General features: G+C 45.2%; 1 protein-coding gene across 18 annotated transcripts in view; it reads right to left on the reverse strand.

The window, feature by feature from the left end:
* huwe1 (HECT, UBA and WWE domain containing E3 ubiquitin protein ligase 1) overlaps positions 1-27,069 on the reverse strand; it is a 78,993-nt gene that overhangs the window by 39,352 nt on the left and 12,572 nt on the right. For 13 of the 18 annotated variants that reach the window (XM_031794626.1, XM_031794640.1, XM_031794630.1 and 10 more), the window contains 29 exons: positions 23,771-23,878; positions 23,541-23,642; positions 23,234-23,314; positions 22,920-23,026; positions 22,013-22,205; positions 20,529-20,620; positions 19,417-19,637; positions 19,191-19,248; positions 16,961-17,137; positions 16,418-16,663; positions 16,099-16,232; positions 15,364-15,479; positions 14,908-15,096; positions 14,442-14,658; positions 14,046-14,168; positions 13,548-13,785; positions 13,019-13,141; positions 12,779-12,869; positions 12,471-12,655; positions 12,114-12,170; positions 11,063-11,185; positions 10,778-10,873; positions 8,242-8,511; positions 7,707-7,859; positions 7,398-7,525; positions 6,821-6,902; positions 6,469-6,645; positions 3,917-4,067; positions 1,556-1,805 (listed from right to left, as the gene is read on the reverse strand). In XM_031794626.1, coding sequence (XP_031650486.1) covers positions 1,556-1,805; positions 3,917-4,067; positions 6,469-6,645; positions 6,821-6,902; positions 7,398-7,525; positions 7,707-7,859; positions 8,242-8,511; positions 10,778-10,873; positions 11,063-11,185; positions 12,114-12,170; positions 12,471-12,655; positions 12,779-12,869; positions 13,019-13,141; positions 13,548-13,785; positions 14,046-14,168; positions 14,442-14,658; positions 14,908-15,096; positions 15,364-15,479; positions 16,099-16,232; positions 16,418-16,663; positions 16,961-17,137; positions 19,191-19,248; positions 19,417-19,637; positions 20,529-20,620; positions 22,013-22,205; positions 22,920-23,026; positions 23,234-23,314; positions 23,541-23,642; positions 23,771-23,878 — 4,288 coding nt within the window. The remainder of the gene's footprint in view (positions 1-1,555; positions 1,806-3,916; positions 4,068-6,468; positions 6,646-6,820; positions 6,903-7,397; positions 7,526-7,706; positions 7,860-8,241; positions 8,512-10,777; positions 10,874-11,062; positions 11,186-12,113; positions 12,171-12,470; positions 12,656-12,778; positions 12,870-13,018; positions 13,142-13,547; positions 13,786-14,045; positions 14,169-14,441; positions 14,659-14,907; positions 15,097-15,363; positions 15,480-16,098; positions 16,233-16,417; positions 16,664-16,960; positions 17,138-19,190; positions 19,249-19,416; positions 19,638-20,528; positions 20,621-22,012; positions 22,206-22,919; positions 23,027-23,233; positions 23,315-23,540; positions 23,643-23,770; positions 23,879-27,069) is intronic. The other 5 variants (XM_031794644.1, XM_031794638.1, XM_031794635.1 and 2 more) reach the window with 4 other exon arrangements.

The following is a 27,069-nucleotide window of genomic DNA, read 5'->3' on the forward strand; positions in this document are numbered from 1 at the left end:
GTGGAATTTATATATAGGATGTATTTTATGTTACGTTTTGCAGTTGTGATTCAAATGGTCCCATTTTATGACTGCCGCAAACCAATTTCCCATTACGGATCAGTAAAATAAAACTACTACAATTGATTTGTACAGCACTTTCATGACCCATTATCAGTGTGCAACAAGTACTTAGAGTAGTAAAATAGAAAAAGTAGACAGCCAGCATGACCTGGGCCGGGTGGGTCTGGCCCCCCTGGGTTCAAAATATTTTGCCTAAGGAGCTCCATGTGTGGCATCGAGGACATTGTAATGCCTTGATTCCATCCGAAATACACAGAAATGATTGAATACCTGGAAAATGTAGTTGTGGTATTATGTAGAAAGAGATGACTTTATAATTGAAATCACTGATAATGTAAGAACAAGTAAAATGACATTAATTTTAAAAAACGTTGTATTTTTTACAATTAATCTTCAAGATTGATGTCTTATTTATAGTTTTACTGCAAGGAATGAATTCCCACACCATTGGATGTTCTAAGTTGGCTTGAGAAGTATCCATACTGTCATACCTGGATATTTGGTAATACCGGCACTGAACAGAAAGACTGCTATTTTCAACCCCCACTGAGCCTTTGTAGTCTGTAGGTTAGCAATGCTAACAAATATATGTAAAATCCTATAGAGAATGCTAACTAAAAATGCTAAAGAGCGCATTGCGAACATGTTATACAGTCTCTGACCTAAATTATTTGCAGGACTGACATCCCAGCTCAAAGTTATAGAAGTAGCTCAAAAACGCTACTCACAGTTTGCTGCACAAAATAAATATTAGACCGCAAGGCTGTTGATCTAGGAGGGGATTCCCTGCTGTTACCATGCAAAACTTGATTATGGAAGAGGGTAACCACTTAGGTAACAAGCTAATAAATTAGCAAATCAAATGCACAACTGCAGAGCATTTAGCACATTTTAGACAGTTAAGTTATAAGATATCTAGCTGGCAAACATTTAGTTGTGGATTCCGTACTACTCCACAACAAGGCTCCGGTCTTTCATGGTTCTGTGCTTGTAAAGGCCACGTGACTGGGGACTACCAGTAAGGTTAGTAATTAAAAATGGAAATTAACTCGATATTCCTCATCTCCTAACGTAATGCACGAGTTGACTGCAGGTATTTACATAAAAAGTAGCTACAAATATCAAAATGTATAAAAATAGATCAAAGTATAAACAATAATGACAGTATTGAAAAACTATCCCTTGGTAATTTCCAAATACCCCTGTATATGGTATAATAATAATCACAGTGGTTGTCGAGGGTGCAACAGGTCAGCACCTCAGGTCAGCACCTGTCCTATCAATAGATCGCTAGAAGATGCATATCGTTCCTTCCAGCGAGAGGGGGCTCGACAGAAACTTAAATGAAAAGTAACCTAGTTAATATGATTTTGAAGTGGACAAAGTAGTCAGCTGAAAATTTGTCTAACAAGTTGATTAGGCGACACTAGTGGAAAACACTGCGTTTACATAAGATTCAAGACTTAAAAGAGAACAAAATAAAAGTAGGAACCTTAGTGTGGCGTGGAGGGTGTCTGGGTCCACGGGGACACTGATCATGGATACACAGGCTCTGATGAGCACCGTGGTCATGTCCTCTGTCAGGCCCTGCACCACGATGGCTCCTCCTGCCCCGGTGCGTTCAGACGTGGGGTCCAGGGGGGCTGCAGGAGGAGCAGAAGGACCAGAGAAGGACTCCTTTAGTTGAGGGGTAGTGTTGTCATCTTTAGGAGCACTCATCTCCACAGCTACTGGGGCAGAGTCTGAAAGAGAGAGGGGAGGATGTGACTATGGTATTCAACTAAAGTAACAGTATACATACATTTTTCATCTAAACAAAGTGTGCTTTGTGACAATAGCAATGTCTAATAAAAGGTGAACACTTCACACTTTGCTTATAAAACACTGGAGTTGCGCATATTTCTTCCAAAGCTATAAAATCTACACTGCCTTCAGGAAGTATTCACACCCTTTCTACATTTTGATGTTACAAATTAGGATTCAAATCTTTTTCTTTTAATTTTTTTTAGATCTACACAAAATACTTTGTCAAATAGAAAGGAAAAGTATAACAAAAATTTAAAAAATAAAACTAATATTTCTTGTAAGATAAGTATTCAACACATGTTAGTCAATACATGTTAGAATCACCTTTGACAGCAATTACAGCTATGAGTCTTTTTGGGTACGTCTAAGAGCGTTGCACACCTGGATTGTACAATATTTGCTGAATCATTTTCAACTCTTCAAGCTCTGTCAAGTTGGTTGTTGATCATTGCTAGACCGCAATTTTCAAGTCTTGCCACAGATTTTCAAGCTGATTTAACTCAAAACTGTAACTAGGCCACTCAGGAACATTCAATGTCGTCTCAGTAAGCAACTCCAGGTTATATTTGGCCTTGTGTTTAAGGTTATTGTCCTGCTGAACTGGTACATTTGTCTTCCAGTGTCTGTTGGAAAGCAGACATTTGTATTTTGCCTGTGCTCAGCACTATTCCATTTATTTTCATCAATATAAAAAACGCCCATGTCCTTGCCGATGACGAGCACATCCATGATGCAGCTACCACCGTGCTTGAAAATATTTTTAAAAAGTGGGACTCCGTGATCCGTTTTCCCCAACCATATATGTATTTGTATTCAAAACATAAAATATATTTCTTTGCCACATTTTTTGGCAGTTTAGTGCCTAATTACAAATAAATAAAAATGTTTCACAATATTTTTTATTCTGTACAGGTTTCCTTTTTCACTCTAATTTAGGTTGTTATTGTGGAGTAACAACAATGTTATTGATCCATCCTCAGTCTTCTCACCATTAATGGCTTCTCACTCAGCCATTAATCTCTGTAACGGTTTTAAAATCACCATTGGCGGCAGTGTAGCCTAGTGGTTAGAGCATTGGACTAGTAACTGAAAGGTTGCAAGTTCAAATCCCTGAGCTGACAAGGTACAAAATCTGTTGTTCTGCCCTTGAACAGGCAGTTAATCCACTGTTCCTAGGCCGTCATTGAAAATAAGAATTTGTTCTTAACTGACTTGCCTAGTAAAATAAAGGTAAAAAATAAAAATAAAAAAATAAAAAAATAATTGGCCTCATGGTGAAATCCCTGAGCAGTTTCCTTCCTCTCCGGCAATAGAGTTAGGAAGGACACCTGCAACTTTATAGTGACTGGGTGTATTGACACCATCTAAAATGTAATTAATAACTTCACCATGCTCAAAGGGATATTAAATGTCTGCTTTTTTTATTGATACCTATCTACCAATAGTTTCCCTTCTTTGCGAGGCATTGGAAAACCTCCCTGGTCTTTGTGGTTGAACCTGTGTTTGAAATTGATGGCTCGACTGAAGGATCTCACTGATAATTGTGTGTGTGGGGTACAGAGAAGGTAATCATTCAAAAATAATGTAAAAAATATTCACAGTGAGTCCATGCAACCCATCATGTGACTTAAGCACATTTTCCCTCCTGCACTTATTTAGGCCATAAAGGGATTGAATACTTAGTGCCCTGACACTTCAGCTTTTCATTAACTTGTAAAAACATAATTCCACTGATATTATGGGGTAGTGTGTGTAGGCCAGTGACACAATCTTAATTTAAATTCAGGCTGTAACATCAACATGTGGAAAAAGTCACTGAAGGCACTGTAGAAGTAGGTCCATTATCTGGGTCTCTCTGTCCTACGGCTTGCCCATGTCCCCCTCATCAGTCTCAAGTATCTGTTCGAGGCTATACTAGAACAGTAGCTCCTATAAAGTCATCACCTGGGTCTGTCTGTGTCTCCTCTGCCTTGTCCCTGTCCCCCTCCTCCTTCTCAGGTATCTGTTCGAGGCTATACTAGAACAGTAGCTCCTATAAAGTCATCACCTGGGTCTGTCTGTGTCTCCTCTGCCTTGCCCCTGTCCCCCTCCTCCTTCTCAGAGTCCGTCATGCTGCCAGTTTTGGCAGGTTTAGGAACGCGAGGCACTCTCTGGACCGTCAGCATCACCGGACGACGGTTACCAGTCTCCTCATTCACCTGGAATAGAACAAAGTTATAGAAGTCAATGGTTTCCCAGACACAAATTATGTCCATAACTGGACTGATAAGCACTTTCAATGAATACTCTCCATTGAGCACCAGGATTTATTAAAGTATTCTTAAGTCTAATAACCAAAAAAATCCACTGTTTGTCGACTCTGTTCCTTTGAGTGGTCTCTGTATAGAAGAGGCTCCCCTCCCACACTCACCGGCGAGTTTATTAGGTACACCACTACTTTCACCAGAATGGATCGCTCCTACGTGGCCGTGGCTTTCTATATAAAGCAGGCAGACAGAGGCATTCAGTCACTGTTCGATTGAACATCACAACGGGCAAAACTAGTGACCTAAAAGACTTGGCGCGTGCTATGATCATCGGTGCCAGGCACGCCGGATCCAGTATCTCAGAAACGACAGCCCTGTGGGATTTTCCCAAGAATGGTGCCACAAACAAAAAACATCCAGTCAGAGGAAGTCCTGTGGACAAAAACAACTTATTGATGAGAGGTTGAAGGAGATTGGCAAGAATCGAGCAAGCTAACAGGCGGGCCACAAACAGACAAATAATGGCACAGTACAACGGTGGTGTGCAGACAACCACAACGGGTTCGATTCCGATCAGCTAAGAAGCAGCTCCAGTGGGCACACGATCACTAACACTGGACAATTGAGGACTAGAAGAACATTGTCTGGTCTGACGAACCCCGGTTTCTTTTGAGTCATGCTGATGGCAGAGTCAGGATTTGGTGTAAGCAGCATGAGTTCATGGACCCATCCTGCCTGGTGTCAACGGTACAGGCTGGTGGAGGTGATGTACCGCCGTCCAATCTGCAGCAACTGCGTTATTCCATCGCGTCAGCATGGACCAATATCCCAGTGGAATCCTTGTAGAATCCATGCCCCGAACAAGTAAGGCTGTTCTGGGAGGCAAAGGGTGATCCGACCCAGTACTAGATGGGTGTACCTAATAAACTGGGTTAGTGTGTACAGTGCATTTTGTTATGTTACAGCCTTATTCTAAAATGTATTAAATACAAAATAAATCCGTAGCAATTTGCACACAATACCCCATTATGACAAAGCGAAAACCAGTTGACATTTTTTCAAATGTAATTTTTTTAAAGAAATACCTACATAAATATTGAGACTCTTCGCTATGGGTCTCGAAATTGAACTCAGGTGCATCCTGTTTCCATTGATCATGCTTGAGATGTTTCTACAACTTGATTCGAGTCCATCTGTGGTAAATTAAATTGATTGGAAATGATTTGAAAAAGCACACCTGTCTATATCAGGTCCAACAGTTGACAATGCATGTCAGAGCAAAAACCATGAGGTTGGAGTTGTACGTAGAGCTCAGAGACAGGATTGTGGTGAGGCACAGATCTAGGGAGGGGTACCAAAAAATGTCTGCAGCATTGAAGGTCCCCAAGAACACAGTTCCCTCCATCATTCTTAAATGGAAGAAATTTCAGGCCACCCAGCCAAACTGAGCAGGGGGGTGGATAAGGCCTTGGACATGGAGGTGACCAAGAACCCGATGGTCACTGACAGAGATCTAGAGTTCCTATGATGAGATAGGAGAACCTTCCAGAAAGACAACAATCTCGGCAGCACTCATCCAATCAGGCCGTTATGGTAGAGCAGCCAGACGGAAGCCACTCCTCAGTAAAAGGCACATGATAGCCCGCTTGGAGTTTGCCAAAAGGCACCTAAAGACTCTCAGACCATGAGAAACAGGATTCTCTGGTCTGATGAAACCAATATTGAATGCTTTGGCCTGAATGCCAAGCGTCATGTCTGGAGGGAACCTGGCACCATCCCTACGGTGAAGCATGGTGTTGGCAGCATCATGTTGTGGGATGTTTTTCAGCAGCAGGGACTGGGAGACTAGTCAGGATCGAAGCAAAGATGAATGGGGCAAAGCACAAAGAGATCCTTGATGAAAACCTGCTCGAACCGCTCAGGACCTCAGACTGGGGTGAAGGTTCACCTTCCAACAGGACATTGACCCTAAGCACACAGCCAAGACAACGCAGGACTGGCTTCGGGACAAGTCTCTGAATGTCCTTCAGTGGCCCAGCAAGAGCCCCCAACTCCCCAAATACAGGTGTGCCAAGCTTGTAGCATCATACCCAAGAAGACTCGAGGCTGTAATCGCTGCCAAATGCGCTTCAACAAAGTACTGAGTAAAGGGTCTGAATACTTATGTAAATGTGATCTGTTTAACCTTTAATAAATTAGCAAAAATGTCTAAAAACCTGTTTATGCTTTGTCATTATGGGGTATTGTGTGCAGATTGATGAGGGAAGAAAATAAGGCTGTAACCTAACAAAACGTGGAAAAAGTCACAGGTCTGAATACTTTGCTAAGGCACTATATACACCTCTCTCTATACCTGGACCATGGTGTTGAACTGTACGGTATATCTCCTGCGTCCCGCGGTGAATCGGACGCTGCTCTCCCCGGCCCTCCAGGCTGAGTCTATAGTGCCGTTGTTAGAGGCAGAGTAGCTGCACCAGCGACCCGACCGGTCATCAAACCAACGCCAGTTATTACCGTTGGGCTGCAGGTACTGGAGAGAGTGAACGGGGTGTGGGAACGAAAGGATGAGAGGAGAAATTATTATTTTATTTTTTTGTAGTGAGAGAAGGTTGACTAAAAGACCAGACATGGCAATACAATGGTAATCACATGCATATCCTATAATGTGGGTTAATCTTTATGTTGCACGGGGACATTGCTCTTACCTTGTTCATCTGCGCTCTGCGTTTGGATGAAACAGCCATTTTCTCATAGAAGTCAATGATCAGCAGCACTGGAGTGATCCACCTGTACACAGTGGGACAGACAATGTTCTGTCGTGTTGTACATTGCCTTTTGTCTGACAGATGCAACGCTTCTACATTTACCTCACCCAACTACAAAAAATAAGTATCGCTCTAATAAGAAAATACTTTGTTAAAAACATCGAAGATCATTCATGCCGCCATTTGTAGCAGGACAGTATATTTCTGAAAGGTATTCATTTCCACACGTGTGCTGGCTAGCTAATCTCAATAACGGTCCTTTAGTCCGTTTGCTGTCAAAGAGCCTGGGGGATGGCAGAGCCATGTATTTAGAGACTTAGACAATCTTAATGTTTCTGCATTAAGATGCAATGACATGAATGACACTTCAACATTTTATGGCAGCCATGTTAGCTCCCATTATAATTACATGGGAAATATTTAAATAATGCTTTGTAACTGAATTAGAACAATATTCACAATTTTAAAAGTTGGCCCAACTCTCTAAATACACAGCTCTGGGGTGGTTGCTACTCACTTGGGCGTCTGGATATCCTTCTGCTCCTTGGCAGCCTGAAGACAGGGCTGCACTACTTCTAGCAGCTTGATGAGCACATTGAGGATCCCACTGTTCTCCACCACCCTGGCACACGACAGCTTCAACTCCTACAGGGTAACAGAAGACAGCATGCATCAACATTCAGGGCCGGTGGGGGTGTGCGAGAAAGGAATTACTGTTCATCTATGTGTCTGTCGCTAAAGTAGTTTGAGCAGGTTCCCAGTTTTTCTGTCTGTGTGTGTGTGTGTGTGTGTGTGTGTGTGTGTGTGTGTGTGTGTGTGTGTGTACCTCAAAGAGCAGAGTGAGCAGCAGGATGCGTGTTGCCAGGTTGGAGGCCTGGGGCAGGGTAGCCATCTGTCTGGTCCACTCGGACACAGTCTTGGTGTCACTGGTGGTCAGGGGTATTGCTGCCTTGATGAGCACGTCTGCTGCCTCCCACACCTACACATGTCAAAGATCACATACTTTAATAGATCACACCTTGACATTTCACACAGCAGACTTTAGGGACCCCCCCCCCCCCCCCCAGTGCACGTTATGGGTTTTGCCCTAGCACAACACAGCTGATAATCAAATCTTGATGCGTTGGTTATTTGAATCAGCTGTGTCGTTCTAGGGCAAAAACCAAGACGTGCACCCAGGGGGAGCCCCAAGACAGAGATGGGAAAACGATGACATACAGGACACAGAGAACTCAAATAATTGGTGCAGACGGTCACAAGGGCACCCCTACAGCTGATCGTCCAGAGGTCATTAACAGAGTGACAACACTAGCAATCTTCATCACTTCTCCAAAGCGTTGACCAATTGGTATTACACATACCTGGTTGACCACCTGTCGTAAGATGAGGTCCCTGTACTCGGGACCACTCCTCTTGATGGCGGTCATGAGCAAGTCACAGAGGCGATAGACAGTGTCTGGCAGCTCGTCCAGCAGGTGGAAGCAGCCGGGCAGCATGGAGTCAGTGAAGGCGTGGAGCTCCGTACTATCCAGGGGCTCGGCCTCCAGGAACCTCTCCAGGCAGCGAGCCTCCTCCTCCTCCGTACGCTCCCGGGCTCTCCTATCGTCCTCCTCGCGATGACGCGCCGCCTCCTGAGAGAAAGACATAGGGAGGGAATGTGAGCACCTGTGGGGGTGAAGTGGTGTGGGCCCAGAAACAACCCCTAACCAATCTGTGTATACATCAGATAAAAGCAATACAGCTGATATTTCACCAAATCTATGAAATGAAAAGCTGGAGCTGCAACAATAAATAGAATTCTACACCCAGTGTTTTCCACTAACGCCGACTGTCGGCAATACAGAGAATTACAGAGGCATTTTCAGCCGGGCACTTTCTCCACTTAAAATGAACTACTTTTCAATTTGCCAGTCAGGAGAGAGAGAGAGAGAAAAAAAGAAGAGTGCCAAGCCCTCTCCTGCTAGAATGAACAACATGCATCTTCTAGTCATCAATTGATAGGACAGGAGCCCGTCAACCAAAGTGAGAGATGACAGGGACACACTGCTGGTGTGACTGTCAGTCCCGCCTCTCTGTACCTGTGTGTGTGTGTGTTGGGTGCGCTACGGTTGCAGTCAAATTTCTTTACACTGAGAGAGAGCATAAATTTGCATGTCGAAATCCACTTCGCCAAATTGTTTTCTGGCACATTGATTTTCCTTTTGCCTGCAGGGTCTGACTGTAACGTTGGCCCCTGGCAGTGAAAACATGCGGGGGCCGGTAACCTCAACATATTTTTTTCATTCCAGTTCAACACTTGCCTGCTCTGTCATTCTACCATTGAAGACCACACAAGTAAATGTCACGCTATTTTGTATTTGAGCAATAGGATAGGCCATTCAAGCACCACCCCTCTCCTGCCAATCATAACTCCGAGCAGTACATAGGTTGATGTCACACAGCACACGAGCTGTCAAGAGTAAAAAGAAGTGCCCATCCATCTACTCACTGAGCTTATTTACTTTAAGTGATTGTGCACATACTATCAATAGGCCGGCTACTGTTGATAGTCTGCAAAAAAGACATGTAGCATTGGTCTTGGCTAGCCTACTGTGGTCATGTTGATCTCTTTTGGAACATTGGTCTTAAAAGGGGGCAGCATCCTATTTTCAAATCTTCTCAAAAATACATAATATACAAACAATGCAATTGTTACACCGCGGTTCTAAAGAATAGTCATTGCTTATTTGAATTATATTACACAGCTTTTTAAACACACATAATAACCAAATGTAGCCTATTAATAGCTGAATAGGCCTATATAGAGAAACCATGATAACCTACAGGCCCTCCGTGACTTAACAACAAATGCACTTAACTACACCATGGAGAAAGTGAGATAGGCCAGTAGATTTGTGCCCAGTGAGAAAATAAATTAACTTTGGACCCAGGTGTGCTTCATATGCAGCCAAGGAGTGGTGGGGCATATGCTATCTACTGTGCTTTGATTTAGATTCAAATATGGTGAATCCTCCTCACTGCAGGAACAATAGGTAGGCTAGTTGTTTTAAACCTATTAATACTTATTGACATCGGTCTACTGACTTCACCAGAGTGTTGACAATGGACTAGTTAACTGCTGTTCTCTGTGGAGAACTGCTACATTCATCTATCATACCTGTATTGCAGATAGCTGAGAAAATGTCTTTAAAAAGGAAGCTTGTGGAAGTCAGCAGACTCTTACAGGATTCTTTAGGCCCAGTATAGTCTAAATATTTCCCCCCTGTGATTTATTCTGTTTTGCCCCTGAACAGGCAGTTAGTTAACCCACCGTTCCTAGGCCGTCATTAAAAATAAGAATTTGTTCTTAACGGACTTGCCTAGTAAAATAAAGGTAAAAAAATAACATTAAAATAAAAAAAAACAGCCGATGTGTGAATTAAAAAAAATATTTATTTCCTGATATTTGCTGGTTGAAAATGTAATCTAGGAAAAATACAGCTTGTTGGGAAAAATGTCTTAACCAAAGGAGGCTGCTGGCTACTCCATGTAGCCATGTGTGGAAAACACTATACCTTTTACATTTCAGACATTAGCAGACTCTCTTATCCAGAGCGACTAGGGTTAAGTGCCTTGCTTAAGGGCACATTAACAGATTTTTCACCTAGTCTGCTCAGGGATTAGTACCAGCAACCTTTCAGTTACTGGCCCAATGCTCTTAACCGCTGGGCTACACACCTATCCAAAATACTTTCAGATCTACACAAGTGCCTAGGGTGTATTGTAGACTCCACAGCCCCTTTCTGGAGGGGGCCCTGGTTATTCATACATGAGCCGATGTCCATTCATTCAGCAATATGTTCCATCCGTACGCCTGTGAGTGGGGGCGTGTCTTAGTGTGTGTGTGTGGCAGCGCACCTCGGGCGAATCAGAGCGCTGTTCCATGCTGACCTCTTGTCCCAGAGACATGGCGATGGCTCTCATCATCTGGTCCTCCTCTGACATGGTCATGTCCTACAGACAGACCAACAGAGTACACTTAACACGGATTACAGTAGGAGACACGCGTGTGTGTGTGTTCCTATGTGTGTGGACCTGTGCATGCATGTAATATGAGTATATAGTATGTCAATGGACCGTGGCTGAGTATGCATTTTCTGTATTTACGTGTGCGTTCCCACGTAAGTGTGTGTGTGGGCGTACCCTGACGGCTCCGCTGAGTAGAGGAGGAGGGTGTGTGAGCAGGTACTCTGTGGCCTGCTCCATGGTGCTGGTGTTCACCAGGGCCTCCATGGCATGCTCTCTGGAGAAACCCATGTCCATCAGCTATATAGAGGAGAGAACAATGGTTAAAAACCACAGAGAGACCGAGCACAGGACAGGGTTAGAGGGGAAACGGGCCACAGTACAGGGTTAGAGGGGAAACGGGCCACAGGACAGGGTTAGAGGGGAAACGGGCCACAGGACAGGGTTAGAGGGGAAACGGGCCACAGGACAGGGTTAGAGGGGAAACGGGCCACAGGACAGGGTTAGAGGGGAAACGGGTCACAGGACAGGTTTAGAGGGGAAACGGGCCACAGCACAGGGTTAGAGGGGAAACGGGTCACAGCACAGGGTTAGAGGGGAAACGGGTCACAGGACAGGTTTAGAGGGGAAACGGGTCACAGGACAGGTTTAGAGAAGACTTTCTTCTAGGGAGTAATTTCCCTAGCCCCTGTATTGCTTACTCTTTGGTGTTTTAGGCTGGGTATCTGTAAAGCACTGTCATAACTGTTGGGGTGTGTGTGTTTGTGTGAGAAAGGGAGAGAGAGAAAAGGAGCCGACTACGGCTAAGGCACAGCGTGATCAGTGAGTCAATCTCACGTATTATGTACAGTGACTATACAAAACATTAGGAACACCTGCACTTTCCATGACAGACTGACCAGGTGAAATCTATGATCCCTTATTGATGTCACTTATTAAATCCACTTTAGTGTAGAGGAGAGGAGACAGGTTAAATAAGGATGTTTAAGCCTTGAATGGGCAAGAACTGCAACGCTGCTGTTTTTTTTAACGCTCAACACTTTCCTGTGTGTATCAAAAATGCTCCACCAACCAAGGGACATCCAGCCTCCCACTCTCTCTTGCTCCCTCCCTCCCTCTGGTTCCTCCTGGCCACCTTCAGCCGGGAACCCATTACAAACAAGAGATCAGATTCAATTCTAGTCAAATGTGCGCTCGCGCCTGAGTGTGGAGCAGGCTAGCTGTATACCTGCTGTAGCTGCTGCTGGTTGACATTTGGCTGCCGCTCCCTGCCTCCTCCCTGAGCCTGTCACAACAAGACAAAGTGGTGCAGGCCACACCAGGGTGAGGGTTCAAGGGGACAAGAAGTTGACAGAACAGTGCAATTTCAACCAATGCTAACAGTGCAACCAATGCGCTCAACTGTATCTAGCAATGCTAGCAGTTATATCTATCAAAGCTGTCGAATGATGCGTGTTTAATGCCAAAAACTGTCTATGAGGAAAACGGTATGACAAAAACTGCCATTTCCATGAAGAAACGGTCACAAAAGGTAAAGGAATCCAAAAACACACACGGACCGGACCGACAGCCACACCCTCCTCACCTGCTGTAGCTGAGCCTGGTTAACCGGTGGCTCTCTCCTGGGAGTAGTGTTAGTGGAGTCCTCTGCTGCACCCCCTGGTGCAGGTGGTGCTGTACTGCTTCCAATGGCTGGTCCTGGAACTGACCCGGCAGGGCCCTCTCCTGCATTTACTGCTGCTCCAGGGGCCCCTGCTGATCCACCTGTGCCTGGATTATACATTCAAGTGTTATAAATCATTATGTGCTGTTGGGATATTTATTGTGCATTTATCCTTCATGTGTATAAAAATACATTGTATCAAATAATTCAGCCTTCGCTGCCATTAATACCAGAGCTGGGGCCTACAGGCAGCGTAGAGGCCCCAAGACCTCCCTCCTCCTCTGGACGGGTCGTGCCCTCCCTCTCCTTGGCGAGGCGCTCCTGGGAGGAATGAACAAAATTTCATTACATGCCACTAGAAACCATCCCTCAAAAGATTACTTGACAAAGAAAATTTGTTTGCATTACAAATAATTCCCCCACTAGTTTCTCTCCTCGTGTGCCACTGCACCTTATATAAAAGAACACACCTGGATGACAGGTTCTCCTCTCAGGATGTGGCACAGTATAGCTAACATGGACTCAGCCATGCGGCCCCCGTACACTTTAAGGGGCTTTCTGTTCCACAGGCTGCAGATGCAGCTGAACGCTGCCTAAATGGGAGGCAAAGAGAGTGGCTCAGGATTAGAGGGAGCAACATGTGTTTGTCTTCTTTGAAAAATGCATCTAAAAAAATTATACTATTTCATGTAACACACACAGTCTTGTATAACTAACCTTGTGGGGACACACAATTCAGTCCCATTCAAAATCCTATTTTTCCTGACCCTAACCAGTACTCTTACCTTGACCCAAAAAACCTAAACTTAACCCGAACCCATAACCTAATTCTAAACCCAACACTAATTTTAACCTTAGTCCTCACGAGGTCAAATGCTATTTAGGGATAACAAAATGTCATGTAGGTCAAATTTTTGTTTGTTTACTATTCTTGTGGGGACTTCTGTTAGTTAAACACATCCAGGAAAAACCACACACACCACTAACCAATCCCCCTACCTTCTGAGTGACTATGAGGAATCGCAGGGCACTGAACTGTGGGGTGGTGGGGGTGACCCCGGGAACCTTGACAGGCAGGCTGTGGGGTGAGTCCAGCACAGTACTGGGGTTCACCATCTTCTCCACCAGCATCAGCCAGGCATCCAAGAACTCCCCTGTCCCGTCTGGCAGCTCTGCATGCTCCAGGCCCTCAGAGACAGGCACCTTACCACCCATAGAAAGGGCCCAGTTAAATGTCCTGGGGAGAGGAGGGGGAACGAGAGATGTGTCAGAGCCGATGGGCAGAGAAACAGCTCTTGTTGGGTACAATCACAATTACGGACCCAAATGTTTCCTTGTCAGGGAAAAGGCCCTACTTATAATCATTCTATTAGTAATCCTGACAATAAGGTAGTGCCAAATATATATTGAGTCAGGTATTAATGGTGAGAGCTGAGCAGCAACAGTAATGAGGCTGTTTGTAGCTATAGGTCTATTAACAGGGGGTGCTCTACTCACTCAAAGAGTGCGTTGTGTCCTCCGGAGCAGAAGAACTTCTGCAGCATGAGGTGGTAGGGGTACTTCCTCTCGTCGAACAGCATGGGGGACGTGAAGCCCACCGAGCAGATGAAGAACGTCAGCCTGGAGGGGAAGAGAGAGAGCAGAGACATCACGGCCATGAGAACACACATCTGATAACTCCAATCCTCTCAGATCTACAGAACAGCCTTGGGGGATGTCTCGTCCCATCTACAGAAGTATTGAATTAGTGTAAGCATTAGTTAAAGGAAGTTTCCACCACTGGGTTTGTAGGCGCACATTTCGTGAGATGGGTAGAGAATCCGGAAGCAACCCAAGTAGCCGTTGTGAGTAACAGAGTACCTGAAACGAGGGGTAGGGGTAACAGTAGAGTACCTGAAACGAGGGGTAGGGGTGTACGGCGGGGGCTGCCAGCTGAGGCCCTTGGTGAGCAGCTTGGTGAGGGAGGAGGCGGTGGCCCGGGCGGCGGGGGTGGGGGCTGTGCCGGTGCTGGTGGCGTGGTGAGAGCGGCGCTGTCGGACTGGAGAACCCACACACAGCTTCACCAGAAGACCAAAGAGCTCGGCCAGAGCCCGGCCCAGACGAGACGAGGCTGGAGTAGACAGGGGAGAGTTACCACACGAGGATGAAAGAGACAGCCTGCACTCACAAATATAGAATCAGCAGTCACAACGGACAGTGTTTCAACCTTCACCTGAGAGGAGTGAAGTTCTTTCTCACTAATGCAGAGATTCTGACAGTACATTGCTGTATTTGGTGGGACTACCAATCTACACTTAACGTATGCCTACAAATAGACAATGGTGTGAAAAAGAAAAGACAAAGCTCCTGGTGTCCTCACCAGAGAGCAGGGGTTTTATCTGCTTGATGCGAGTGGCCATGGCGGGGGTTAGTTTGGACTTGGTCTTGGGGTCAGAGGTGCCGGCGGTGGGCTCGTCAGTCTCCATGGGGGCTAGCGTGTCCCCGTCCAACCCCATCCCCTCTAGGAGACATGTGGCAGAGGGGTCCACAGCAACAGCCTCAGACTCAGCTAGCGAGAGAGAAGAACAGGCTTGTGGTTAGAGCTAGGGGTGGCTGTGCTGGAAGAGTAGTTTGGCTAAAATGAGCTTATACATTCCTTTCTTGCCCATTGCTCAAATGATGCCTAACAAACTCCAACATTCCAAAGGTGACAGTTATTTTTAGAATGTAAGAAGAAAAACGACCTACAAAACATTGTCCTATTGCTTTCATGAATGATCACTCTTAACCAATTGATAACATATTTTTTTTTTTCCAGTAGAAGGGTGTCTCTTACCAGTTCTCCTGGATCCAGAGGCAGAAGCGGTGGCTGTGGTGCTGCCAGATGGCTTCTCCTCCTTGGGAACCAGCTTCTGCATGTCAGCCTGGCCGAACTCACAGCCTGGGGGGAGACTGGGGGAGGAGAGGAGAGAGAAACAGGAGAGAGTTAGTGTGTTCTGTCAACTGACTGCATGCTGAGAAAGAGATACAGCCACACACAGAGACGGAAGGGGAGAGAGAGAGACGGAAGGGGAGAGAGAGAGACGGAAGGGGAGAGAGAGAGACGGAAGGGGAGAGAGAGAGACCGAAGGGGAGAGAGAGAGACCGAAGGGGAGACAGAGAGACCGAAGGGGAGACAGAGAGACCGAAGGGGAGACAGAGAGACCGAAGGGGAGACAGAGAGACCGAAGGGGAGACAGAGAGACCGAAGGGGAGACAGAGAGACCGAAGGGGAGACAGAGAGACCGAAGGGGAGACAGAGAGACCGAAGGGGAGACAGAGAGACCGAAGGGGAGACAGAGAGACCGAAGGGGAGACAGAGAGACCGAAGGGGAGACAGAGAGACCGAAGGGGAGACAGAGAGACCGAAGGGGAGACAGAGAGACCGAAGGGGAGACAGAGAGACCGAAGGGGAGACAGAGAGACCGAAGGGGAGAACCTCAAGGCCAAAGGATAGAGGGCTAAAGAGAGCTAGAACCTGGAGGAGAGAGACAGAGAACGTATCAGACAGGCTTTATCAGAGGTAGTGTACCTATTGGGTGTGCAGAGAGACAGCAGCACGGTGCTCTCCCAGACCAGAGAGCAGTAGAGCTGGCTCAGCTTGTTGAGAACACTCAAACCCAGCTGGGAGCCCCACTGGTTCACACTGATGGCCCTGATCTCACTCTGCACAACACACAGGGAAGGTTAATGAACACACCTGGGCAAACCAATACCAAACCACTCAGTCAAGCAACTCCTTCCCAACAATGACAATCCACAGAGGCGGTACCCTCTAAATCCACAGAGGTGAGGTGCAGTACCTCTACAGTTGCTGTAGAGCCTTGCTGATTGGTTTACCGGCATCTTACCTGCCCTACCCTGCAGGTGTGCACGAACATCAGGATATAAGCGTGTGCGGCAGTGAGCGCGTGCAGCAGTGGCGTGGCGCGGGCCGATAGCGTGGCGTCAGTCACATGACCGGCGGTGGCGAGCTCTCGGAGCAGCACGGAACCCCCGGGGACCTCGATGGGGCGGTGGAGCGGCTCGAGGGCCGACAGGATGCAGTCCAGCTGACACAGCCCCTCCTGGAGCACCTTGGGTTCATGGGACAGCGTCTGGGGACCACGGGACAACACACCACAGTCACAGGGAGAGACTGAACAGTTACATTTAACAGGTCTCCCTGGTGTTTTGTCACAACCATCAGAGAACCTCATCAAAATACCACAGGTTATATATTCTGAAGAGGCTATAGTCCATTTTCCAGCTCTGCTTGAGCTCAATCACTAACAAATTCACTGAAATCATATCCCCACATCTCTTATTAGTCTCACCAGTATGGAGTTGCAGAGCCCAGCTACAGCCTCCCATCATAACCACACACCTCCCATATCCCCAGTGTCAGGCCTCACCAGTATGGACTTGCAGACCCCGGCTACAGCCTGACAGGCAGCTGATGTGGGGAAGTCGATGGGCAGGTTGGGTAGACCCAGGATGGAGACCAGGGGCAGGAGACCCTTCTGGTTGACAAACTCCTGACAGTGGTCGTCTGTCGTGTTGTTACTAAGGATCGACTCCACAAACTTCATCTGGGAAGGAACACAAAAGGGGAATGTTAAGGGGTAAGGAATCAAATATAATTTTATTGGTCAAACACACATATTTAGCAGATGTTATTGCAGGTGTAGCTAAATGCTTGTGTTCCTAGCAACAACAGTGCAGCAATAACTAACAAGACAAACACATCTAAAAGTAAAATAATGTCATGAAGAAATATAGAAATATTAGGATGAGCGATGTTGGAGTGGCGTTGACTAGAATACAGTAGATGAGTAGAACCGTTAGTAAACATGAACCTTTTCACACGTACCAACAAACGGGTGTGATCGTTGTATAGTCACTGTAGCATACGATCAAACCGGCGTGATTAGAACAGTTGATGAGAACGCTTACTTACAACGTCCATTCTGGATTGACGCAACACTTTTTTTTTCCACAGAAACATTTTGCACAAACACAGTCCTTACAAAGTCACATCCAGAATGTGATCTGTGAATGTCTGAACATTGCATCCAAAAGGAAACCAAAGTAGCTACAGCGTAACACAATCATCCAAACCGGAAAATAAAAGCTACATTTGTCCTCGCGCTAACTGAGGAAAGATTGACATATTTTGTATAACTCAAATATGACTCCCAGCTGACAGAAACTACAATATGAATTAGTTAATAGCAACTACTATTTATAATGAATCACATCACGGGTGAACTCACCATTGATTGAAATAATCGAGTAAAACACTTCCTGGAAATCGAAAGTAATCCGACGATGGGTAGTTTGTGAGCGCCGGAATGGTTATTTTTTTTTGCATCAACCAAAGATAAGAGACCAGATGAGTTTGGTCTGTTTATAGTATGCATGTTGAAGGGGTGTGTCTTCTATAATCATCCACTTGCCTTCATTCACTTCCACAAGTTCACCCAAAAGAAGAGTGAACCATTCCCTCACCTCATTATAACATCTTCGGTCTGACAGATTATGTGACACCCAGAATGCATTGTATAATTTCAACAAACATGGCTCCACACATAGCTGGCAAATAGTTTAGCTCATTATCATCAGTATAACCTTCAAAAAATTATTTTACACGCATCATAGGTGCCCATTACAATAGATGCAATTATCAGAATGCATTATTTGTCACAAGTACTTGAAAACATGTTAAAACTGTAAATTCATTATGCTCCATACGCGCCTACAGTAGAAACACGATACAGAAAATAAGGAACTTCCTATCAAAGTAACACACACATCCAAAGTTATTATTTGTAAGGAAAACAACAAGGCAAAGCAAGCGCCAGCAAGAAAATGTTCCAATTCTTGGAATATTGCACAAACGTTTATATGCATACTTGATCTGCGCAAACATAAGCATACTTGATCTGCGCAAAAATAAGCATACTTGATCTGCGCAAACATAAATGAAGTGTGGTAGGCTTTCCTCAAAGACCGAAGTTTATCCTGCTCAGTAAAGTCTCAAACAAATTGTTTGCAATGCTGAAATCGGCTACTTCTATGTGAATTAATGAGGCGGCGGAACACACTTCAATTCAAACTGTTAGAAAATCATTTGAAATTGACAAGTTGAAACGTAGCCAAAAGATGTCTGGCAGGCAGCGCGTGTTAACTGTTCCGTTGTGTAATAATCACATTTTGGAACAGTGAGTGCATTCTAACATCGCGTGCATAAAACGACTCTTGCTGGGGCGACCGTTAGATATTTGGAACTCACGTGTGAGAAGGTTAAAGTGACCAGTGATTCCATGTCTATGTACATAGGCAGCAGCTTCTAAGGTGCAGAGTTCATTAACAGGGTTTTAGCCGTCTAGTGACTGACGTCCCAAAAAGTGATTAGACGATAGTAGTAGTAGTACAGTCTGCACACCGTTATACGCTCCCAGAAGTCATTATTTTGTACAAATGTTCTGTTTAATTTTGAACACAAGAGAAGTGTTATAATGTGATCTTGCCTGTCATCACTTCATTGACAATTTTTGGTGAGTAAAGGGACTTGATTTAAGTGTGCCTTATTGCAGGTATCATCACATAGAATAACCAGAGAACGTGCATCAACACACGTACCACATTCAGAATGTAATCCATCAGAGGAATCGGTATCCTCTCTTCAGTACCAACAACCCTATAGGAAAAATGACAAAAACACTATTATCCCAACTCCCTATCAAACATCTAACTAAATATAAATACATAAATGATTTAGAAATATAGAGAGAGAAAAAATTATATCAGGGGCAATAAATCCTGAATTGATCAGGAAGAATCACATCGCTGATTTGGAATGTCATACAGTTCAACTGGCACTGACTGTCTGTTGTTCTCTGGTTCCCCCTGCTGCTGGGTGAAGGTATGGAGCGCCTCCTCTTCCTCCTCATCTTCGCTGGAAGCCTCTTCGGCAGCGTGGGAGGAGCGGGCGGGGGGCGCAGTCACGGTGCCATCAGTCTTCTGGATAGAGGGCTTCTGACAGATGTACTCCGGGGCTCGGCCCAGGTTACAGATCTCCTCCAGTAACTGGGAGAGGACAGTTGACATTTTAGTCATTCAGCAGACGCTCATACACAGCAGACTTACAGTTAGCGCATCCATCTTAAGATAGCTAGGTGGGACAACCACACATTACAGTAAGTACATTTTTCCTCAATAAAGTAGCTATCAGCAAAGTCGGTGCTGGCAAGATAAGACAAGTTCGAGTGCTGGTGAAAACAAGGCAAGGGTATTTGTTTTGAAGAGAAGACAATGGTGTGTTAATTTACCATAATGTAAAAACTCCAAGGATAAACATTAAGTTGTTCCTGTTCAGATCACATGGTCCAGCTTAAAGAAACAATCATGTTGTGCTAATTCATTATGCAGTTTACAAGGTTAATCTATATTATTAGGGTCCTAACACATGACCTGAACCAGTTGAACTCTGTGCCCTAGTTAAAAGCTACAACAAGACCTCAGTTTTTTCTGGTCAAGTCACATGGAGTTAAAACTACAAGTCCAGACATGAACAATGGGTAGGGATGGCATTTGAATGAGTGTCTGTGCACTCACTAAAATCATTTTGAGTAATTGAGTACTCACATGTTACCGTGAAACGGGTTTGAAGGTCAAAAGAGATTGCAGTATGCTAAAGGTTGTTCCAATGACTGATGGTTCTGATACACAACTTTAACATTTTAACATCGTCACTGCATTTGACATACTCCAAACAATAAACATCTTACAGTTGGAAATTGTGCCTGTGCTTATACATTTAACTTGCTAAAAAAGTTATATTTTTTAAATTGAGTACTTGTATTTGATTATTAGTAATCAAATACCAACCTGTACTGGAGTATTCACTCCCAAACCTGCTCAATGGTGCTGATCATTGCAGTTTTCCCAGGCCTCCTGTACATGTCATTGTAAACCCACCTTGATGATGGCAGTAGTGGCGTCAGTCTTCAGAGTGGGTTGGTGTCTCATCAGTTCATCCACAGCACTGCCCAGGTTGGACGCTGTATCTCCTGTACACACAACCCAGCATGGTTACATACAGACATCTGCATCAACAGTGTATAGTGTCGCCATACTACACTGAACAAAAATATTTCAAAAAAAGTGTTGGTCCCATGTTTCATGGACTGAAATAAAAGATCCCAGAAATGTACCATGCGCATAAAAAGCTGGTTTCTCTCAAATGTTGTGCACAAATTTGTTTATATCCCTGTTTGTGATTATTTCTCCTTTGCCAAGATAATCCATCCACCTGACCGGTGTGGAATATCAAGAAGCTGATTAGACAGCATGATCATTACACAGGTGCACCTTGTGCTGGGGACAATAAAAAGCCACTAAAACGTGAAGTTGTCACACAACACAATGTCACAGATGTCTCAAGTTTGGAGGAAGTGTGACTGCAGGAGTGTCCACCAGAGCCATTTACAGATAATTGAATGTTCATTTCTCTACCATAAGCCACCTGCGTAGTTTTTGAGAATTTGGCAGTACGTACAACTGGCCTCACAACTGCAGACCACGTGTATGGCGAGCGTTATTTTGATGTCAACAAGTACCACGTGGTGGCCGTGGGGTTATGGAATGGGCAGGCATAAGATATGGACAACGAACACAATTTAGATTTACCAATGACAATTTGAATGCATAGAGATACCGTTACAAGATCCTGAGGCTCATTGTGAGGTGCATTTTTGTTTGTAGTATATTTGACCAACAGATGCATATCAGTATTCTCAGTCATGTGAAATGCATAGATTAGGGCTTAATGCATTTATTTCAAATGACTGATTTCCTTATTTGAACTGTAGCAAAATCTTTGAAACGGTTGCATTTATATTTTTGTTCAGTATTGTTAGGTTCTAAATAAACAGAGTAAAAACTAACACACAACTAGCTAAAGCTCAAACCAAGTTAATTCACCCAGAGTCAAACAGCTGAAAAGACAGACATGTTTCCACCAGCACCAGTATTTAAACCCCCCTTTAGGCAGTCTCCCTTACCTCTAAACACTACATCTTTGTAGCTAGGCAGGAAGTTAAGTGATGTGGGTAATAAACTGTTCCTTCTCCCTTCGTGACTTATCACAGTCCCCATTCCTCACTAATCCACACTTACCTGTGGCCACAACTATGTGATTGTCTTTTCCCCTAATTAGTAACTCTACAAGCCCCTGGCTCTTATCCAACCTCCATTACAATATACATTCCTCATACATGTAACCATTAACTTCTAGTGTAGCAGGTATTTCAAATTACAACCCAACATTCCTATAACAAACACCTATTTTTCAACAGAGTGAATTGTGTCCCAATATACTAGCTTCCTTTAAGTTAACACACCTCTCTCAAAGGTCTCTCTCGCCATACTAGATTGCAATAACACACACACACCCAACTCACCCAGAGGGTCAGAGCTGCGGCGTCGTCTCATGGCAGGCAAGTAGTCAGGTGACAACAGCACCTTGAAAAGGCGTTCAAAGGGCTGGCATTGGACGAAGGAGTGCAGGCCTCGCGCATTCAGGCACAAGGCACTGAACACGTTAGGGAGAGAACCAAGCACCTCCCGGGTAGCCGGGACCTGCAGAGAGAGAGACTGTGAGAGAGAGAAAAGGGAGAAAGAGAGAAAAAGGGGAGGAAGAGAGAGAGCGAGTGAGAGACAGAGTGGCGAGGGTAGGGAACAACTGGGAGGAAGGGGACTGGGGAGGGAGGAAAGGAGGGTGCGGGGAAGAGAGGGTGCGGGGAAGAGAGGGTGCGGGGAAGAGAGGGTGCGGGGAAGAGAGGGTGCGGGGAAGAGAGGGTGCGGGGAAGAGAGGGTGCGGGGAAGAGAGGGTGAGGGTAGGGCATAGGGAATCAAAACGTAAAGGCAATCAGAAGCAGGGGGAAAACAGAAGGAAAGAGTGAGGGAGGAAAGGAAGCGGTGAAACCAAGGAGGGAGAATGACTGTTTAATGCAATGCTGTGTGACAGAGAGGAGATGGAGGGCAAGATGAAGCCTAGGCAGTGTAGGCTCTACATCCACTGGCTACACCGGTGTTAATGTATGACCCTGCTGAAAAAGAAAACGGGACATTTAAACATGTCAAATGTGCAGGAGAGGACAAGAGGGAGAGCAGTGAGAGAAATGAGAGGGGGTCCGCTGAGCGACTGAAGAGGTAGAGAAAAGATTGAGAAGAAAGAGAGAGTGACCTCACATTCAGACACCAACGACAAACTTTCCCTCGCACTTATCAAAGCCAACCTGCATCGACGACTATGGAGTGGTCTGAATGCAGGGTGAGCCGAGAGGAGATGAGTGCTGCGGGACTCACGTCTTTGATTAGCAGGGCATGCAGCATGACGTCAGTCAAGCCATTATCCTGCAGGGAGGAGAGCAGAGATGGCTCCTGGAACACAAACACCGTCACCACCTCAGTCGCTGTGGAAGGGGGAGGGAGGGGAAACGAGAGAAATATGTTTCAAATCAGAGGGGAAAAAACTGACTAATCAACATGGCATAATGTATGCTTTGATGGACTTCACAGAACATTCTCAATGATCAAGTGATATTAGTAAACATACTACACATTATAATGCATGTCATGGTAGATTCCTCTGAAGCATGTTGTGTGACTCGAGTACTCACCCAGTAAGAAAAGAGAAGGTCCATAGTACTCTGCATTACTGATGATGTGCTTGAGTGAGGTAGGCAAAGACCCGTCCATGACTGGAGAAGAGAGGCCATACAGAGACCAGGAGGTTAGTCGGGCTGCGTCCAGGGGAATTCATTCAACATTTTCCCATCATGTTTTGTTGAAGCCCCAGTACCTATTATAAGCATTACAACCGTAACCCATCTGATCATATAAGACCAGTTCCCCTCAGATAGCTTAAGTTTTGCGTATCTCCATTGTTCATGCTTTTTGAGAGTGTGGTTATCAAAGCTCACTCACCGTGACGGATGCCATCAGAGAAGGCAGGGTCCTGGATGGCTTTCTTCAAGAAGTTTAGCATAGACTTCAGCAGAGCTGCTCTCTGGGGAATACACTGCAGGCCTGGAGGGAGAGAACATGGGAGATGGAACACATAGGAGTGTGAGCGCCTGTGTGTGTGTGTTTGACTGAGCGTGTGATAGTCTATGCTGAGAATGTTTGTTTATGTGCGTTGCTATGCGAGTGTGTACCTGTGCGGGGCGTGCTGGCAGTGCTGCTCTGCGCTCGGTGGTCTGTCTCAGGTCTGGAGCCAGAGGACGTTGAGGGACCAGGGCTGCTCTCCATCCTCTCTTCTGACACTTAAGAGGACACAGTTTTAGCAACCACAACACAGCTAACAGTCACACCACCGTTGCCACAACACAGCCAACATCCACACCACAGCCAACATTCACCAAGACACAGCCAACATCCACACCACCTCCACAACACAGCCAACAGTCACAGCCAACATCCACACCACAGCCACCACAAAACAGCCCTAACACCCGAGGGGTCAGGGTTCCAGTCTAGAAGCATGGTTTCAACTGCTTCGACAATTTTGCCTCGGTACTGCATAGGGATGTACATTGCAGTCAATTTTGCTGTCAACCAACTGACCCTCATTAACCGGTTAACAAACTGTAAAAAAATAAAAATGTAGAAACAGTAAAATGACGTGACCAACAGAAAATACTATCAGAGATCTGTATATAATGAGATTCTTATTTCTCCCTGCCCTAGCAATGGTAGTCATCCCAAGGCTGGAAGGCAGGCGACAGAAACACATTGGGCTTGTTTTGGAAGGCAGGCGATGTAGAAATACATTGGGCTTGTTTTAGAAGGCAGGCGACAGAAACACATTGGGCTTGTTTTGGAAGGCAGGCGATGTAGAAACACATTGGGCTTGTTTTGGAAGGCAGGCGATGTAGAAACACATTGGGCTTGTTTTGGAAGGCAGGCGACAGAAACACATTGGGCTTGTTTTGGAAGGCAGGCGATGTAGAAACACATTGGGCTTGTTTTGGAAGGCAGGCGATGTAGAAACACATTGGGCTTGTTTTAGAAGGCAGGTGACAGAAACACATTGGGCTTGTTTTAGAAGGCAGGCGACAGAAACACATTGGGCTTGTTTTAGAAGGCAGGCGACAGAAACACATGGGCTTGTTTTGGACAGATTTTGGTGAGTGAAAGCTCTTAGTTCGCCTCTCCCTCTATGATACTATGCATAGAAAGACCGGGCATTTTTCTTCAAGAGCTTATTGAAAACATGTAACGATAGCAAGCCAATCGTCTTACATGCTCAATTATTGGCTATAGCATTTTGACTGTAACTTCGGTAATGAAGCGGGTAAGTCAATCAAACAACAAAAAACTTTTCTAAACCTAATGTGAGCAGATGTGACAGAGGTGAACTTGGATTGGTTGCTAACATGACTAGGATTGTGCCCTGGTCTTCTGGACAGCGAAAGAAAGTTGATATGATAACCAACAGAACAAGAGAGAAATGCTGGTTGACCTGTCATTATTTGAAGTAAAGCTTTCAGATAATTCCTGCCTCAAGCTCACATTGCAAAGTGGTGGGTGATGCGCTGATAGGCTATAGTCAACAATAGGCAGGCTATGTACTCGTATGGCAAATGGGAGGCGCACTTTAATTACGAGTTGAGATTGAGAAATATTTTTCCTTTTCAATCATGGCCATCAAAGGCAATTGCATTTAGAATAGTTATAGGTTGCTCAATGACTGGGCTTACAAAAGCACGTTTTACTCCAGTGAGGAGTTACTCTGGCTCTGTCTGATGGGTGATAGGATATTCATGTATGCTGTGGGCGTGATAAGATGCATGACCATAATTCCACAAAATTATGCAAATGAACCTATAGACCGATAAGCATGACTGATCAAATTTACATCCTTATATTTATACTGCCGCCCGGCCCAGAAAGACCATTTCCATAGATAAGTCAGATAGAAAAATTACTAAAAAGACAGTCATCACCTTTGTGCACAAAACATCCACTAAATTACTCCAATAATTGTCGCTGAGACTGATTTTTTTCTTATTCAGCACTGACAAAATTATAAACAACAAAAGAAATGTCCTCACTGTCAACTGCGTTTATTTTCAGCCAACTTCACGTTTAAATATTTGTATGAACATAAGATTCAACAACTGAGACAAACTGAACAAGTTCCACAGACATGTGACTAACACAAAACTAACACAAAACTAACACAAAAGTAAGTCAGTATCTGGTGTGGCCACCAGCTGCATTAAGTACTGCAGTGCATCTCCTCCTCATGGACTGCATCAGATTTGCTAGTTCTTGCTGTGAGATGTTACCCAACTCTTCCACAAAGGCACCTGCAAGTTCCCAGACATCTCTGTGGGGAATGGCCCTAGACCTCACCCTCCGATCCAACAGGTCCCAGGCGTGCTCAATGGAATTGAGATCCGGGCTCTTCGCTGGCCATGGCAGAACACTGACATTCCTGCCTTGCAGGAAATCATGCACAGAACGAGCAGTATGGCTGGTTGCATTGTCATGTTGGAGGGTCATGTCAGGATGAGCCTGCAGGAAGGGTACCACATGAGGGAGGAGGATGCCTTCCCTGTAACGCACAGCGTTGAGATTGCCTGCAATGACAACAAGCTCAGTCCGATGATGTGACATAGCGCCCCAGACCATGACGGACCCTCCACCTCAATCCCGCTCCAGAGTACAGGCCTCTGTGTAACGCTTATTCCTTCGACGATAAACGTGAATCCGACCATGACCGCTGATGAGACTCGTAAGTGAAGAGCACTTTTTGCCTGTCCTTTCTGGTCCAGCAACAGTGAGTTTGTGCCCATAAGCAACGTTGTTGCTGGTGATGTCTCGTGAGGACCTGCCTTACAACAGGCCTACAAGCCCTCAGTCCATTGCGGAGAGTCTGCGCACTGATGGAGGGACTGTGCGTTCCTGGTCTAACTCGGCAGTTGTTGTTGCCATCCTGTACCTCAGGTGTGATGTTCGGATGTACCGATCCTGTGGCCTGCCACTGCGAGGACGATCAGCTGTCAGTCCTGTCTCCCTGTCTTAGGCGTCTCACAGTACGGACATTGCAATTTATTGCCGTGGCCACATCTGCAGTCCCCATGCTTCCTTGCAGCATGCCTAAGGCACGTTCACACAGATGAGCGGGGACCCTGGGCATCTTTCTTTTGGTGTTTTTCATAGTCAGTAGAAAGGCCTCTTTAGTGTCCTAAGTTTTCATAACTGTGACCTTAATTGCCTACAGTCTGTAAGCTGTTAGTGTCTTAACGACCGTTCCACAAGTGCATTAATTGTTTATGGTTCATTGAACATGCATGGGAACCCTTTACAATGAAGATCTGTGAAGTTATTTGGATTTTTACAAATATCTTTGAAAGACAGGGTCCTGAAAAAGGGACGTTTATTTTTTTGCTGAGTTTATATTCATCCAGTGTCTGCCATGTTTTTGGATGATGTCAACACTACTCCT

The sequence above is a fragment of the Oncorhynchus kisutch genome, linkage group LG17, assembly GCF_002021735.2.
Source record: "Oncorhynchus kisutch isolate 150728-3 linkage group LG17, Okis_V2, whole genome shotgun sequence".
Classification (NCBI taxonomy): domain Eukaryota; kingdom Metazoa; phylum Chordata; class Actinopteri; order Salmoniformes; family Salmonidae; genus Oncorhynchus; species Oncorhynchus kisutch.